This window comes from Anolis carolinensis, chromosome 4 (genome assembly GCF_035594765.1).
Source record: "Anolis carolinensis isolate JA03-04 chromosome 4, rAnoCar3.1.pri, whole genome shotgun sequence".
Classification (NCBI taxonomy): Eukaryota; Metazoa; Chordata; class Lepidosauria; order Squamata; family Dactyloidae; genus Anolis; species Anolis carolinensis.
In genome coordinates this window covers 181,922,676-181,940,222 of record NC_085844.1, presented here as the reverse complement: position 1 = coordinate 181,940,222, position 17,547 = coordinate 181,922,676, and the positions used below count along the sequence as shown (strand labels likewise).

General features: G+C 38.3%; 1 protein-coding gene across 2 annotated transcripts in view; it reads right to left on the bottom strand.

Annotated features, from left to right (window-relative positions):
• Positions 1 to 222: 222 nt before the first annotated feature.
• Positions 223 to 17,547, bottom strand: part of mob3c (MOB kinase activator 3C) — a 40,246-nt gene continuing 22,921 nt past the window's right edge. For both annotated transcript variants that reach the window (XM_062978335.1, XM_003220223.4), the window contains 2 exons: positions 10,452 to 10,654; positions 223 to 2,994 (listed from right to left, as the gene is read on the bottom strand). In XM_062978335.1, coding sequence (XP_062834405.1) covers positions 2,965 to 2,994; positions 10,452 to 10,654 — 233 coding nt within the window. In that variant the 3' untranslated portion in view covers positions 223 to 2,964. The remainder of the gene's footprint in view (positions 2,995 to 10,451; positions 10,655 to 17,547) is intronic.

Here is a 17,547-nt window from a genome sequence, read left to right as displayed (position 1 = left end):
ATGTTGTAAATAAATAAATAAATAAATAAATATTCGCTTATCCAACATTCTGCCAGCCTGTTTATGTTGAATAAGTGAGACTCTACTGTATTTCTTTTTATAAAGTAAACTGTAGAAGTGTCATTTTAGAAATGTACATAATATTTCTTGTGTATAGAAGATGTTTATCTGAAAGAAGAGTTGCTGAAATGTACACCAGCATAAACAAACAGACTATGCCCCTTTTCTTCAAAACGGTTTTTATTAAGATGAAAATTCATACAATCCATCAAATAAGATAGCCTTATCACAGTGATAACCTTATGGAAAAGATCATATTAAAGAGACATTTGGTGGCATATGGAGAGGGCAAATCTGATGTATTTATTCATACAGAGATCGCTGCACCTGATACTATGTACCAGACACATCTGTCAGACGTGCCTAATAAATAGAAACTGGATATATGTAGGAGGGACAAACCACTAACTTTGCAGAGCAGTTTGGTCATCTGAATTTGGTGGCAAATGCTTTTAGAAACCAAAGCCTTTTACACTGAATGATAGAGACTAAAATATACCAGATCAAATCCAAATTGTCAAAATAAAATTGTAAAAACCATAGAATCATAGATTTGGAAGAGACCACAAGGGCCATCCAGTCCAACACCTGACATGCAGAAAAATACAATCAAATAAATGAAAATACAATCAAATGAGTGACAGTCTTTAGAACAGGCATGGCCAAACAAGTGTGTTGGACTTCAACTCCCACAATTCCTAACAGCCTGCCCTACCGGCTGTTGTAGTTGTAGTCCAAAACAGCTGGAGGGCTGAAATTTGCCCATATCTGCTTTAGAAAATAAAGCTGATGACACAACTTCAAACAGGAAAAAACTATTTTAAAAAACTGTCTTCCACATGATTTCCCCCTCCTCCTCCTGCCCCTTTCTTGCTTCCACATGCAAAATAAAGAAGTGCTTCCAGAAAAAGGACTTCTAGAATTACTGATCAAAATTTTGGGTTAAACCCAGGAGGGTTACAAATGATACCTGGATGCTCTTCCATCATCTGCTACCCTGTTTCCCCGAAAATAAGACATCCCCAAAAAATAAGACCTAGCAGAGGTTTTGCTGAATTGCTAAATATAAGACCTCCCCCAAAAGTAAGACCTAGCAACGTTTTTGTTTGGAAGCATGCCCGGCGCCTGCCAAACAAAACACCAGAACTTGCAGGATCGGTAAATGTACATACCAGTTGTACATGGAAATAATGGTAATAATATATTAAAATGTTATATTATTTATATTTATACAGTAGTAACAAGAAATTCTTGACAGGAGTCATAATTTGTCTGGTTTGGTTATGTTGGTTTGTGATGACAACTACTGTACAGTATATAATAAATGTTCATTTTTTTGTTCAACAATAAATGTGAATTCTTCTTCATGGAAAAATAAGACATCCCCTGAAAATAAGACCTAGCACATCTTTGGGAGCAAAAAATAATATAAGACACTGTCTTATTTTCGGGGAAACACGGTAGAATCTTGTGAGTGAACTTTTGCCGGCAGTTGCAACTTTTTTAAGACTAGCACAGTGGTTATGAAAGAAGATAAAAATAATCTGCTGGCTCTGTCCCACCTGTTCTTCAAAGCCACCATGACTCTTGCATCCATTGCCTTTTTCCTTCTGGGTGCAACCATCCTCGCTGGCATAGTTCACCAACAGGATTCCAGTCTCTATGTTTGAAGCAGGGAGACTACCAGGTAAGTGCTTCTGGAAGCCTGTTGTATGGCTTTCCCACCTCACAAATAAGTGCTGTCACTCCCCTAATAACTTCCCAGGCAGAAAAATCAGGACAATGCAAGATATAAATACTGACATAAAAAAATAAAACCCTGGCTAAATAAACTGATAAAACTGGTCATTGTATGTGGCTCAGATCATTTTTTTTAAAAAGAAGAATCACTGCACTTCATTTCAAAAGAAGAAAGTAGCTGTTAAGTCTTTAAGAGCTAGTAGAAACAGTTACTGAGAATTACAGAAAAGAGGCTATGGCTCAGCAATAGCCCACACACTCTATGTAGAGGATCTAGTTTCAACCCCCCAGTGCCTCCATTTCACTTACCTGATTGGCAGGCCATTGAATTAAAATGTAATTTAAAATTACACTAGAATTACACTGCTTACTTCGTTGTCCATAAATGCATTCTATGTGCTGATCATCTTCCTTGCATTGCTATCAGTTTCTGTGGAGCAGAATGTCTATGTCTTTCATAGTAGTATATGGTCTGGCTCAATAATCTAAATAATGTGAAGCCATTTTCATGGCTGGCACCTTATTGCAATAATGCACATGTATTGTTTTGACAAATGGAGATGCATAGGTTGATATGCAGAGAGCTGTTGAGTCTTGCAGGTTGAGAGAAAACCGGACTAAATAATCGCTGTTGATTTCATTATTTCTATCCCTCCCCATTAACTGTGCTTTATTGAGAAAATGTTCTTCTGATCAAGAATCCTCTGTAGTCTATAATCCTGTTTATCTAGCTGAAATCATTTATTCATGTGAAAATATTCCATAGTTTTTAATTTTTTCAACTTTAAAAAAAATGAAATCCTTTTTTGACGTTTCCTTCTATGCTGTACAAAGCAATGTCATTGCTGATTATTTTGTTCCCTTGCCAAGTATTCCTGCAGGTATGCTCTTTCATTTGAATTATTTTTGTCATGTATTTTCTGATCCCCTTTTGTGTGTCTTGAAGATGTGAAGCAGTCAACATGGAAGGAGGTGAGTTTCAGGAATTTGGAATTAACACTGAGCGATGGACATGAAAGGAATCCATGTGGACAGTTTCCATATGTGTTAATAACCTGAAAATGTTCTTACAACAAGAAGTTCTCTGAATTCCTTCTGGCAGGTCATTGGATCATCATCTTGTCAATCACATAAGTTTGTTCTTGCAATACTGATGAGCGGATCTTAGTGACATATCCTGTCTGTCATTTCCTTCTGTGAGGAATAAAAAAGAATAAATGGAAGCTGACTTTAAGCCAACATAACATTTAAAAAAATCAAATCTCAAGATTTCCCAAATATCATGAATCTCTCATAGGCTGTGATCTTTTAACAGGAACGATTATAGCATGACATGCCACTTATTCAAACAGTATGAAAATGTTAAATACTTTTTGTTATCATGGATACCTACCGGTAATTAATATTACTTGAATACTACTTCGGACTGACTTTCTGATATATTCTGCTATTATGGAATATAATAGCAATGCCAGCAATTATAAGAGATGTATTTCATGTGACCTTGCAGGTAATGAAAGCTGAAAAAACAATGTATTGTACCCCTTCTCCAATTCTTTTAGGACTATATTAGGTTGGGTTGATAGAGACAAGTGTGAATGTTCCAATTGGCCACCTTGATTAGTATTGAATGGCCTTGCAGCTTCAAAGCCTGGCAGCTTCCTGCCTGGGGGAATCCTTTGTTGAGAGGTATTAGCTGGCCCTGATTGTTTCATGCCTGGAATTCCCCTGTCTCCTCAATGTTGTTCCTTATTTACTGTCCTGATTTTAGAGTTTTTTAAAATACTGTAGCCAGATTTTGTTCATTTTAATGGTTTCCTCCTTTCTGTTGAAATTGTCCACATGCTTGTGGATTTCAATGGCTTCTCTGTGTAGTGTAACATGGTGGTTGTTAGAGTGGACCAGCATTTCAGTGTTCTCAAATAATATGCTGTGTCCAGATTGGTTCATCAAGTGCTCTGCTATGACTGATCAAGGTGGCCAATGGCAACATTCACACCTGCCTCAAACGGACAAGAGTTCTTTCTCCCACCCTGGACCTTCCACAGATACATAAACCCCACTTGCCTAGTTTCCAACAGACCTCACAACCTCTGAGGGTGCCTGCCATAGAAGTGGGCGAAATGTCAAGCGAGAATGCTTCAGTAACATGGCCATACAGCCCAGAAAACTCACAGCAGCCCAGTGATTCCGGCCATGAAAGCCTTCGACAACATTATATTAGGTTTTTATTGTTTATTAAAGCTTTGCTGTTGCTGGAATCACTACAAAATGGTCCTCACCCACATCAGTAAATAGGACCTTAGTTTACATATAGCTCTTCTATCCTGTTAGGACAGTTAACATTTTAACAAGCCCAAAGTTTCCAAAAGAAATTATTTCAGATATAACTTCTATGTAAATACACAAACTAGAAACATTTTAAAAACTATAATAATGGTCGCACACAATATTATGTGACTTGCTGCAAGATGATTGTCATTACTAATTGCTTTTCTACCCACGGACAACTGTTACATTAAACATCCAGTTCCAGAAAACTCAGGGCCTTTTGACAAATGCTGAATGTTTGAATAAATAAATATTTAAAAGGTCACAACTGAGTACATTATTAACCTATACTACATAGGATTGGGGGAGGGACAAACATTTCAGAATAATGTCTATTAGATGTTTGACTCAACTGGTCTTAAACTGGAAAAAGAAAAAAAAACATATGCAAACATGTACTGCTTTCAATAACTTTTTTCTAATGTCAATACCATTTTCTTTTATTTTGTCATACATATGATGCATAGTTTTTTCATTTATGAAGTTTTTTGAAATGTTCCAAACTTCAGCAGTTAGTACAACAATCCTATTAAATATATCTGTTTCAATCCAAAGGTTCTCTTCTTTCAAAGAAAGAAGACTTCTTTATCCACATATTGCAGGTAGCAGGGCAGAGAAAATAATTAGCTTCTCGACACCTAAATAATTTCATGACTGAGGCAAGATCTTAACTATACTGTCTAGACCCACTCTATCATTGTGGTTAAAATAAATTTCATCTAGAAGATGCTTGTTAAACTGCTGACCTGCTGAACCTGCTGACTGGAAGGTCAGCAGTTCGAATCTGGGGAGCAGGGTGAGCTCCCAGTATTAGCTCCAGCTTCTGTCAACCTAACAGTTCAAAAACATGCAAATGTGAGTAGATCAATAGGTACTGCTCTGGCGAGAAGGTAACAGCACTCCATGCAGTCATGCCAGCCATATGACCTTGAAGGCATCTATAGACATTGCCGGTTCTTTGGTTTAGAAATGGAAATGACACCCCCCCCCCCCCAAGAGTTAGACATGACTAGACTTAATGTCAAGAGGAAACCTTTACCTTATATCTCTGGTTTCTCTTCAGACCATATAAATCTTTCACCTTTACCTTACCACTTTATAATTTTATCACTTTGGATATTTTATCCCAGTACAATAATAAATGTGTGGCTTAGAAGGGGAAATTATACATCCCAGTTCACTGATTTTACAATAAGTTCTCAAAAATTTCATGCACAAAAACAAAATAAAAAATCATTATACAGCATCAGTGATTTCTTTTCATACACCTTAATATATCTCTCAAGCCAGCCTAAAGGTTTGAGGCTTGAAAGAAATCAAATTCTGAAGTGTGACAGCCAAATTAGGACAGATCCTCAACGTCTCTTTTGAGTGGCCAGGATGATGATGATAAAAAGGGTCAGAAGGTGCATAACTCCATGAAAGTTTTGTGTTGTTTCTAAATATCCAATTCAACTTTCTTCATCGTTTTCTTTTAATATTACAAAATAAAGGCTGACAGCAGGAACAAGCATACATAAGTTAAGGGGAAATAAAACTAATATTTTATCAAATTATAGCAACAAGGAGAGAATAGTGAATATATGATGTTATGCATAGCTGTGTTCTATGTCTCTTGGAATACAAGAGGAAACTCTCATCATGGGAATGAGACTGTTTATCATAATAAAGTATGGAGAAACAGAAGCCTGAACAATGAGATTTTTCATCTGATCATTACAATATGAAGTAGACATGCAAAATAGTGTTCCTCAGACTTTGGTCTTCCAGATGTTTGAGACTTCAACCCACAGAATTCCTGGCCATTAACTGTGTTGGTTGGGACTGCTGAGAGTTAAAGTCCAAAGCATCAGGGTAATGAGAGAATGAGAAACATTAATACTACAGTCGGCCCTCTACATTTATGGATTTGATTACTCGTGGATTTGATGAAAATATTATCTCTATGATGCTTTACCGCCTGCAATGTCATTCTAGGGAATTTTACTGGAGGATCTAGAAATTCCTAGAAAAGTATTATCTCAGGTTAAAAAACATAGCAATTTATTTATTTGTGGGGATCTTGTGCTCTTATCCCAAGTGAATGTGGAAGACTGACCATATGCATAACGGCATCCATGAAATCTAAGCCTGTGAGGGCAAGGAAACTCCAGATGTGGATGAATCATTGACCATGCTGTCAGAGGCCAGTGGGAATGAAGATCTAAAACATCCGGGGGCCACAGATCCCCCAGCCGTGACCAACAACACACTCAGCAGATTTCTTCTGAGAGAGTTCAGTGGTGCTTAAATAAAATGTTTCTGAGCATCCAGTTCATGTCTCCTGATCCTCCTCCTCCTTAGCATTCATTCATTTTGTTCTTTTTAGATTATTTTAGCGGTTTTAAATTTCTGGGATGCAGTTTGTGCCAAAGTAATCCACACAACATGCTGATTGTTCTGCAGAGAGGTAATGGCCAACTGCATTCCGTGGGCAGAAGAAGTGTAATAAATCCTTTATGCTCAAACAAAGTACTCCAGAATTATGCAGAGGAGCCTTTGTTTGAAAGTGCAGGTTATAATCTTCTGATAATGTGTCACCAATTTGCTGGAAAAATAAATCTGGGAATTGGTGGGTGAGTGGGTGAAGCCTGAGCAAAAATTAAGTGGGGATTGCAGCATTGTATAATTCTGTCTCTTTGTACTGTTCCCAATGTTCCCTGCAACAAAGTAGTACATAACCTAAATCTGATGCTTATTAACCAGCAATGTTCCCCAAGAGAAAACTAGATGTGCCCTGTAAGACACTTGAAGTTCACAAGGATTGAATAGCACAAGAGTAGATTAGCAGAAGACATCAGAGGTGAAAGATGGAGTAGATTTGATTTCTCTAAGTGGATCCAAATTGTAGGAAAGAGAGTCCACCTAAACATTCGGAAAAATGTCCTGATGGTAAGCACTGTTTGATAATGAAAAACACTACCAAGCAGTGCAGTGGACTTCATATTTGGTGGTTTTAAAAAAGAGCCTGGATAGTCATCTGTCAGGAGTGTCTTGATAGTGCATTACTACATGGCAAGGGGTTAGACTTGATGGCCCTTGTGATTTCTTCCAATGCTGTGATTCAAGGTGAAGAGCAAATTGGTAAAGAACAAGACTGAATACTACTGTTTCAAATAACATAGTTTCAGATGTAGACATTTTGCAAAGAGCATAAATAGATCTCATCAATAATCTGAATTATTATATTCTCATTAAAGTTATTGTCTTGGGAAGACAATTAGAAAATGAAACATTAGTGAAACTACTGCTGTTTCCTAGCCTTCCTTCTCATTCTTTATATTTTCACTCTTTGTCTTCATTTCTTTTGGTACATTTTGACATGAATTCCACATCAACTTGCTTTATTTCCTTCAGGTTGTCTTCCCCCTTGCCATAATAGTGACACATCTCTGTCAGCTAAAATTCATTCTGCTGAAAACTATCCCCACAGCATAGTTGGGGGACATCTCCTATCTTTCATAGACATAAGCCAAGATCTTGTTGAAAGTTGTTACTGATTGCAACAGTGATGTTTCCCACTAAAACACATTATTGTTTGTTTAGAAAACACATGTTTGAAGTCAGACAAAAAGAATTCAGCCATTTGTTGTAATAAATATAGGCAATAAAGTAAAAAAATCATTCAAGATCAAGTGATGAACACATCTGAAAAGCTTTCAATAAATTACTCCTTACCAGCAAGGATATTTTATCCCGTAGAACTGGAGAAAAACAATCTATGCAAAAGTGCTTTTACAAATATGTAAACACTGTAGAAAACAAGTAGGCACACTAGATAAATTGCTAAGCTTTCCTAGGCCCAACTCTCTCATTAGATATGAAATAAGTACATTCAAGTGGTTTGAGCAATCAACTGTATCTTAGTTCTATTTACCCAAGCAACGAGGGTGTGGGGGTGTAGAACAATTCAGAAGATTATTGCAAGTAACCGCTTGGTTACAACTGGCAATTTCTTCTTGAAAAGGAAGAAAATCATTATGTTTTATCACATGATGCTGATAAACTGCAATTAAGCAGAATAATAGTGTGTCTGGCTTGTACTTTTCAGATGATGTTTTGTTTCTCCTGTTGCTGCCTTGCATTTCAACCACTCTTTTCATTGATGTGGAAAACTTGTCAATGACTCCCAATACTGCTGCTGCCTCTAGATGCAATATTGCTGTGGTCGCATTGCATAAGTGAGCATGATTCTCCTGTTCTCTCCAAGAAAAGTGTGATTTCTTCTGTTCCATTTTTCTTTTCTTTTATATTTCTTTTCTTTTATAAAATGTCATTTTGCCATAATTGTGCAATTGCAGAAGAAATACTGCAGAAATGAGGCCAAACTTTCACACTCACGTGCACATTTCCAAACCTGTTTGTCTCACTTATCCTCTATCTATGTCACTGCTTCTTAAACTGTGAGTTCTGACTCCAAATACCCCCCCCCCCCCTTAGCTCAGGTAACATAAAAATTTAAGCAACAGTAAATGTTTCTGAATGCCACCCATTTACACAAATCCGTTAGCAACAATGTGCAGTACAGTGGTTTCTGCAAAAAATGTTTCAGCCATAAACCACAAAAAGGAAAATCAATCTGTTTAGTAAGCCTTGGAAATGCTGATTCATTATTAGCATTTTTTTATTTTATGCTGATTTTATATATCTATATATCTGGGGTTACATAAAAAAATTCTCAAGTGGAAGTGATTGCAAATGGAAAAAGTTTAAGAAGTCTTGCTCTAGGTTGCAATGCGTAACTGCAAGGAGATCCCATCTTTCTTCACCACAACAATGGCTAGGAAATAATCTATTTTCAAAAATGAAATATTTTATATGATTTCATGAACTGCAGTGAGGTTTCATGGCAGTGAGGTTTCATTATCATTCCTACTCTGGTGAAACATAAATAGCAGGCACATATCACTATAAGTAACCCTGTCAGAATGTGATGAGAAGGAGATGCACAAATTTAGATGTTTCTAAATTAATACTCATAACAGAGATCAGGATCAAAGGAAAAAATGACAGCACAAGCCTAGGCATATTTACTCAGGAGTAGTCCCATTGTGTCCATAATCCCAAGAAACCATACTTAGGATTGTAGCCCAAATCTTTTTACTGGGAACATAAGATGACTAGATCTCAAGGACAATAGGACCCATATGCAGTTAACAATAGCAACTGTTTTAGAAGTAGTTTTGCTTGGTAAAGGTTCTTATATGGAGATTAGAGAAGTTGCACATGCATTGCAACAGCTCCACAGAATTGTAGCCTTTGATGTTTTCATTCTGCCGTCAGCCAGACTTATTATGGAAAGGATAGCTTTCTTTGTCTGCTCTTCCAGTGTGTGTTGCTATGGAGAGGAGGAATCCAAATGAGAAACTATGTAATAATCATTTCAGGTAAATAAATGAATGTGACCTTATATAGGTGTCCTAGAATGAGATGGGACATCTTCCCAGTACCAGAAGCTTCTAATAAGAATTAGTTCCACTTTCAGACATTTCATCTCCACACCTTTAAAGAGTTTTGATCTGCCAAGGCCCTTATCTAATATTAGCCGAAGACACTTCAGTATCCTTCCTTTAGACAGACACTATAAAATAATAGGACTCATAATAAGAAGAGGGTAAATATCATTGCTGTGGTATGCATCTTCTGATTCTTCATTTCACAGTGGATGTCTTAAACTAGGAGTAGGGAACTGTATCTAGTGGGGAGACTATATTCCCCAACCCTCCTTCCAATTCACAGTCTATTATGATCCAAATGACCCAAGCATGTGTAACCTCATCCCATGGCACAAGGTGGTAGGAGAGAGGAGGAAGGGAAATGAATTGTGCAAGAAAAAACAAACACACACACACACAAAAATGTATTCAATTTATAAGGATATCAAATAGATTATAGCTATGGAAGTGTTTGGATCTTGCCTATATTTTAACTTTAATTAAAATTAATCTTTGGCTAGAACCAAAGTGATCTGAATGTTAAACAAGGATCCTGAGAAACCGGAGTTCAAATCTGTGCTCAACTATGGAAACCCATAAAAAAAAACCTTGGGCAAGTCACACATTCTCAGCCACAAAGGAAAACAATGCCAAGAAGCCCTCAAACAAATCTTTTCAAGAAAACCTTGGCACAGCTTTGCTCTAATGACATAAATATACTAAATGGGTAAATATAAACTTGATATCAGTTGTGCTATCTATGTTATATATTTCTAGAACAGGTTATCCTTAAATGAAAAAGGGTGAAAAATGAGATGGGGGCCATGGCAGTATCAGTGTTCTTACCAGAGGCTCTAGTTCCCTTTGGTCAACCAAACTAAATTCAGTGATGAAGTAGTAAAAGTGCTTGTAGCAGGTGTTGACATGAGCTTCTGCACCCATGCTGATGATGCTGTCAAAATGATGGATATAGACATGGACAAAGACCCTGAAGAGGCGAGTGAGGATCTTGGTGCAGACTTGCTGGAAATTCTTGGGGAAAGGGACACCTGCAAGATAGAAGCAAGAAAGCATTAGGCCGGATGGAGAGCAACTGTAGTGTGGATCACTTTTCTGTCCTTGGACCTTCTGAGGGTCACACAGATTGCCAAAAGGCAATTACACCAAAAAGCATACTTCCTAAACAAAGAAGCAGTCAGAAGTGGTTTTCTGTCTTTGAAAGATGTGATAATTTTCTTGATGGTAAACCCTGCTGGCAGGCTCTGTAACTTATTGAACATTTGAATTGGTCATCATCATAGGCGATCCCTCGTGGAGGAGAAGGATTGCTCCTGAAGGCTTCCATGAGAAACAATTCACACTTTTTTGGCTCCATAAAGGGCAGTTGAGCAAATTCAGATGGATCAAAGACCATGAAATCAGAGCTGGGGGTTGCAAGCTGTCTACACAAACTTTAGACTCTGAACATCTAGAATTACAACAAACATTTCTTTGTGTGACTACTGATTTAGTAGCTATTTCAATTAACAGTCCACTTGCAGGAATTTCTGCCTTCTGTTATTCTCCTATATTTTGATTCAATACGAAAGAGCAGTGCATTTTAATGCATCCATTACTATGCTACCTTAGTACGATGCTACATAGATCCCATGCATTAAGAGTGAGGCTAGGGCATCATGGGCCCGCCAGACATTGATGTATTAGCATCATTTTTTATCCCTGGCTAACTTCATAGGGCTGATGGGAAGATGAATCTACTATCTAAAGGGTCATAGGTTTTCAACCTTGTTCTCGTATTTGGAATTATGTGGACTATCAGTTTCTAGGAAGTAGATAGGTTGGACAGTTTTAGCTACTGCTTTCTAAAATGATAAAATGAATCAGACCACTGGCCCATCTAACTTCTTGACGAGAAGCAGTTTCCAAGCTGTACTTGGAAGCCTTTTTCATCCCAACTTTCAAAAGGAAATGAAAATGCCAGGAATGGAATCTGGGATTATTTTAAAATGTTTTTCTTTGTCTTTGTTAAATGCTTATAACTATATTTGTTTTAATTTTCATAAACTGCCTTGAGTTCCATTATTAGAAGACAGGCAGAATAGTCAAATAAACTGGCAAAAGTAATGGTATGACAGGCTCCACTATTTAGTTTGGTAGCATTATACCTGCAGAGGGAGCTAAAGGTTAGCACTCAGTGGAATCCTACATTACACAATATTCTACTCCTAGTCAACAATGTGCTGCCACTTATAACTCATTTTTCAATTTTTTGAGATTTGGTACCTTTTTGAAACAAACTTCACATATATAAAGATCACCCATGATTCAGAGCCCCCTTCTACACTGCCATATAAAATACAGATTATCTGCTGTGAAATGGATTATATGACAATGCAGACTCATGTACTCCAGTTCAAAGCAGATAAAACTCCACGTACCTGCCAAGGATGAACTTCATGTCACTTCTAGTTGGTACTAAAGCAAAAAGATGGAAGAACTAAACAGTACCGAACTAGACAGGAGGAGAATGTTGTCATCTTCTGCAGTGGAAAATCAATCATTTAGTGTAATTTATTCAAATGACAGAATATGAATGAGCTTTGATACATGATTCCAGATTTTTTAAAAAAATATTCTGGTTCATGTTAAAATCTGAAAACCATTTCTGCCACATGTTACGAAAATAAGAATCTGAACTATCAACATCATGCTAGCAGGCAGGAAGGACCTCCTGTAATAACCTGAAGATCACAACTTTCTTGTAGACAGGATGTGTGGTGGAAGTCTGATAAGAAAGACATCCTCTTTTATGAAGCTGTCTAGTTACCTACTATAATTCTGCTCAGGAAAATTAATTAAATCAGTAGTACCCAGAAGCAATAGCACAACTTACATATTACATGAAGAATCATGGGCCCTTTCTACACTGCCATATAATCCAGATTATCAAAGCAGATAATCCACATTATCTTCTTTGAACTGGATTGTATAGGTCTACACTGCCATATAACCCAGTTCAAAGCAGATAATCTGGATTTTATATGGCAGTGTAGAAGGGGCCATAGAATCTAAAGTCGGACGAGATCAGAAGGACCATCTAGTCCAAACCTCTGCCATACACAATTATGGTATTCTTACAATATGCCTATCCAACCTCTGCCCAAAGATTTCAGAAATAGTGAGCCCACCACCCTCTGAGGGTGTGGTGAGTGAAATAGAACCAGACATCCTGAGGAGTGAGGTTGAATGGGCCTTAAGAAGCATTGCTAATAACAAGGCAGCAGGAGATGATGGGATTCCAGCTGAGCTGTTTAAAATCTTGAAAGATGATGCTGTTAAGATGATGCATGCCATATGCCAGCAAATATGAAAAACACAAGAGACCAAATTGCCAATATCTGCTGGATAATGGAGAAAGCTGGGGAATTTCAGAAAAACATCTATTTCTGCTTTATTGACTATTCTAAAGCCTTCAACTGTGTGGACCATAATAAATTGTAGCATGTTCTTGGTGGTATGGAGATACCAAGTCACCTTGTCAGTCTCCTGAGAAATCTGTATAAAGACCAAGTAGCCACAGTAAGAACAGACCACGGAACAACAGACTGGTTCAAGATTGGGAAAGGAGTATGGCAGGGCTGTATACTTTCACCCTACCTATTCAACTTGTACGCAGAACACATCATGCGAAGTGTGGGGCTTGACAAATCCAAGGCTGGAGTTAAAATTGCTGGAAGAAACATTATCAACCTTAGATATGCAGATGATACCACTCTGATGGCTGAAAGTGAGGAGGAGCTGAGAAGCCTTATCACCAAGGTGAAAGAAGAAAGTGCAAAAGCTGGGTTGCAGTTAAACATCAAGAAAACCAAGATGATGGCAACCAGACTGATTGATAACTGGCAAATAGAGGGAGAAAACGTGGAGGCAGTGACAGACTTTATATTTCTAGGCAAAAAGATCACTGCAGATGCAGACTGCAGTTAGGAAATCAGAAGACGTTTACTTCTTGGGAGGAGAGCAACGGCCAACCTTGACAAAATAGTGAAGAGCAGAGACATCACACTGGCAACGAAGGTCCTCATAGTCAAAGCAATGGTATTCCCCATAGTAACCTATGGATGTGAGAGCTGGACCATAAGGAAGGCTGAATGAAGGAAGATAAATGATTTTGAACTTTGGTGCTGGAGGAAAATACTGAGAGTGCCTTGGACCACAAGAAGATCCAACCAGTCTGTCCTCCAGAAAATAATGCCCGGCTGGTCACTGGAGGGAAGGATATTAGAGGCAAAGATGAAGTATTTTGGCCACATCATGAGAAGACAGGAAAACTTGGAAAAGATTATGATGCTGGGGAAAATGGAAGGAAAAAGGAAGAGAGGCCGACCAAGGGCAAGATGGATGGATGGTATCCTTGAAGTGACTGGCTTGACCTTGAAGGAACTGGGGGCAGCGACGGCCAACAGGGAGCTCTGGCATGGACTGGTCCATGAGGTCACGAAGAGTCGGAAATGACTCAACGAATAAAGAAGAAGAAGACCTTTTGGGAGACAAAGCAGTATACAAGTGAAGTAAATACATAAATAAATAATTTTAAAACAGCAAATTCCACAGATTAACAAACACTTTCCCCATTAACAAATATTCTCCCAAGCCTTTCCAATACAAAAAAGTCTTTAACTGCTGTAGAAAAAAGAGCAAGGACTGTACCAGGCAAGTTTCTATGGGAAGGGAATTGACATTGTTTCACTAGTCAAAATGATTATGATAAGGAATTGTTTTAATATATCATAAATACCTGAAAATTGTGAATAAAGATAATTGGATGAATTTGGACAACAATGCTTCTTTCATACCACTCCTTGAGAGCAACTATTGTCTATCGACTTGACAGCCATTGTTCAGTTCAGGGAGCATGGCAACTGCCTGGCACTGTGTGGGGTTCATTTGTGAAAACTGCTAGCCCTGTTCTCAGAGACCGATGTTTTGAAAGCACCACTTAAACCGGCATGGGAGTAATGATAAGTGGTATATTCATGCATTGCAATGAGAAGCAGTAAGAACAAATAAGTTATAGAATATAATGTTAAAGGGTTTTTTGTTTTCATTCAAAGCTAAGATTTTTCTAATGTATTGCAATGAAGCTTGCTAGTGGGATTCCTTGGTATTCATCATTACGAAGAAATTGTAAGAAAAGAACATTAATTCAAGCAATTGCACTCATACAATGAAACGTAACATACTACAAGATATGGCTGTCATTAACTGCCTAGTTCTATAAATATCTATGTTTTTGTGTAAACTAGGACTTAATGGGAATGGCACAGAAACAGCTGCAAACCCTTAGATCGTATTAATTCTGACAAGAGATGGAGAGGAAAGATGACAGGAGCAAGCATTTCTGAAGAGGGCCAGCTGTGAAAACAAGTAGAAACATGCTGCGTCAGAGTAGTTGTTCCTTTACAGTAGGGGGAAAAGCCCAATAATCCCTTTTGCACACCAACCACCTGCACCTAAAACTCTTTGTAATCTTTGAGGAAGTGTCTTCTGAATAGAAAGAAAACACAATAAACAAAAACAAACAAACAAAACCCAACACCTCAAAACACCAGTAATAGTTGGCCAGCAGAGCAATCCAGCAGGAGTTTACTTGAAAGTAAGTCCCATTGTGTTCAGTGGGCCTTACTTCAAATTAAGTGTATTTCAGATGGCAGCCTCTATTTTTAATGTATGAATCAAACTCACTGGTTTTTCTGCAGCTTGTTCAAATTTATCTTTTTATCTGAACTTTCCTTATTGGCAGCTAGCCTGAGTAGTCCGAGAAACTGAGCATCTCTGTTAGTAGCATTCTTTCTCCTTCTCATAGTAAATGCTACCTAAAATAAGGCACGCAGGATAACCCCTGTACCCACGGAACTTGTTTTCGTGGTTTCACCTGTAGGTATCTGATAAAATATGTTCTTCAGTGTGAATCTAAATAATCTATGGTATACTGCTAGTATGCAAAAGAAGTTGATGCACTGGAGGACCTAGAAATGCAAGAGAGGTATTCTCCTTAGGCATTTTCTAGGAAGAATTAATGTAATTTGACACCAATTTATCTGCCCTGGTTCAATGCTATGGAACCCTGCACAATGTAATTTGCTGGGACAAATGAACTATTTAGCAGACAAGGCATAATAATAATAATAATAATAATAATAATAATAATAATAATAATAATAATAATAATAATTTCTTACCCACCTCTCCTCATGTGTCAAAGGTCAGACACCAACTGAGAGCAAAATATAGTTTATTTAAGTAATAACTCAAAAACAGCTCAGTAAATGGTCAGAGGCTTAAAACACTTATTCTTCAGTGTTATTAAGCAGTTAACACAGAAAAAATGCCAAAAACATGAACTGGCATATAATCCGGATTAACCAGAGATATAATCCGGATTTAACATGAAGTACTTAAACTCAGCCCAAAAGCACAAAACGGGCTTAAAATGACAAAACAAACAAAGGTAAATCACTACGAAGCCCCAAAAGCTTCCCCAAAACCCAGGAGTACAGCAGCGATTCCAAACTGAAGCAAAAACCCAAATCGGGTCAAAAGCTCTTCGCCGAAAGCAGCACAAACAAATGAAATTGGTAAACACTGAGGAATTAGCGGGAAGCCCCTGCAGAGTTGAAAACCAAGCCAGGAGCCAAAGGAGCGAAGTGTGGTAGCGAAGTCAAGCCGGTCCGAAGTCGGGATAAGGGAACAGCGTCAGGATCAGGAACGAAGCCAGTAGTCAGCAACAGTAGACAGCCACGGAGACGAGGACGAAGCCAAGCCGAGTTTGGGAGCGAAGAGACAAGCCAAGTCGAGATTCAGTCCAAGCTCCATGTTATGGGATGGCCCAAAAAGCCAAGACAATGAAGGCGAACAGCAGATCTGTTGCAAAGTCCCAAACCAGTCTTCAGAATCACGTACAGGAAACCCAATGGCGCCCAGCAACACCATGCCACACACAAAGAATAGTGGCCAAAAATCCCCAATTTATTTAGGTTTCCTTGGGCGTCCAAATTTCCAACGCCTTAGGATCAGGTGTCCCAAGTTCCTCATCAGAATCTGAACTCCAAACAGCCAACGCCCTAGGATCCTGCCCACACCCAACTCTGTCCACACCTGTGGAACTACCCTCATTCCTCCAGGCAGACCATGTGGGATCTGCTTCTGAAGATACCCAAGCCTCTCCAGCATCCATGGACCTAGATTCCTCCCCAAGATCCTCTGGAGCCCGTGCCCAATCTATGCCAACTTCCTCTGTTACCACCGGTTCCTCAGCATCCATTTCCACCTCAAGATCCCTTCCCAAGTCCCCACATGAATCCTCCTCGGAAGACACCCCATCAATCTCTTCCTGTGTAAATCTTCCAGCGAGCCCTCCTCGTGAGGTTTCTTCTTTCCTCTCCTGATCCCTTCATTATCACTCACAGCCTCAGAAGACCCATTCACAACATCATGGCTCGAGGCAGATTACAAAACAATTAAAATACATAAACACAGCAAAAACACTACAAATACACACACTAAAGCATACCTCTGTAAAAGTTACATACCAAAATGTATCTCTATGAAATACATATCAAAACAGACAAAACAGAGATTAAACAAAAGGCACGCATTAAAATTCATGTTCATGTTTAAAGACTGTTTGGGTAGGCCTGCTGGAAGAGACAGGTTTTCACTTTTGTCTTGTAAACCTACAAATCCCAGGATTCCATAGCATTAAGCCACGGTGGTTAAAGTGGTGTCAAATTGCATTAATTCTACAGTGTACATGCACACTAGGTTCTCTAGTGCAATTCTATAAGATATTTCACTAGATGTTATTCATTTCAATAGTATTTGCTATTATCTGTAGGTTTACCTTTCCATGGTAAGTTCAGGAATGAATCCCACACAGATA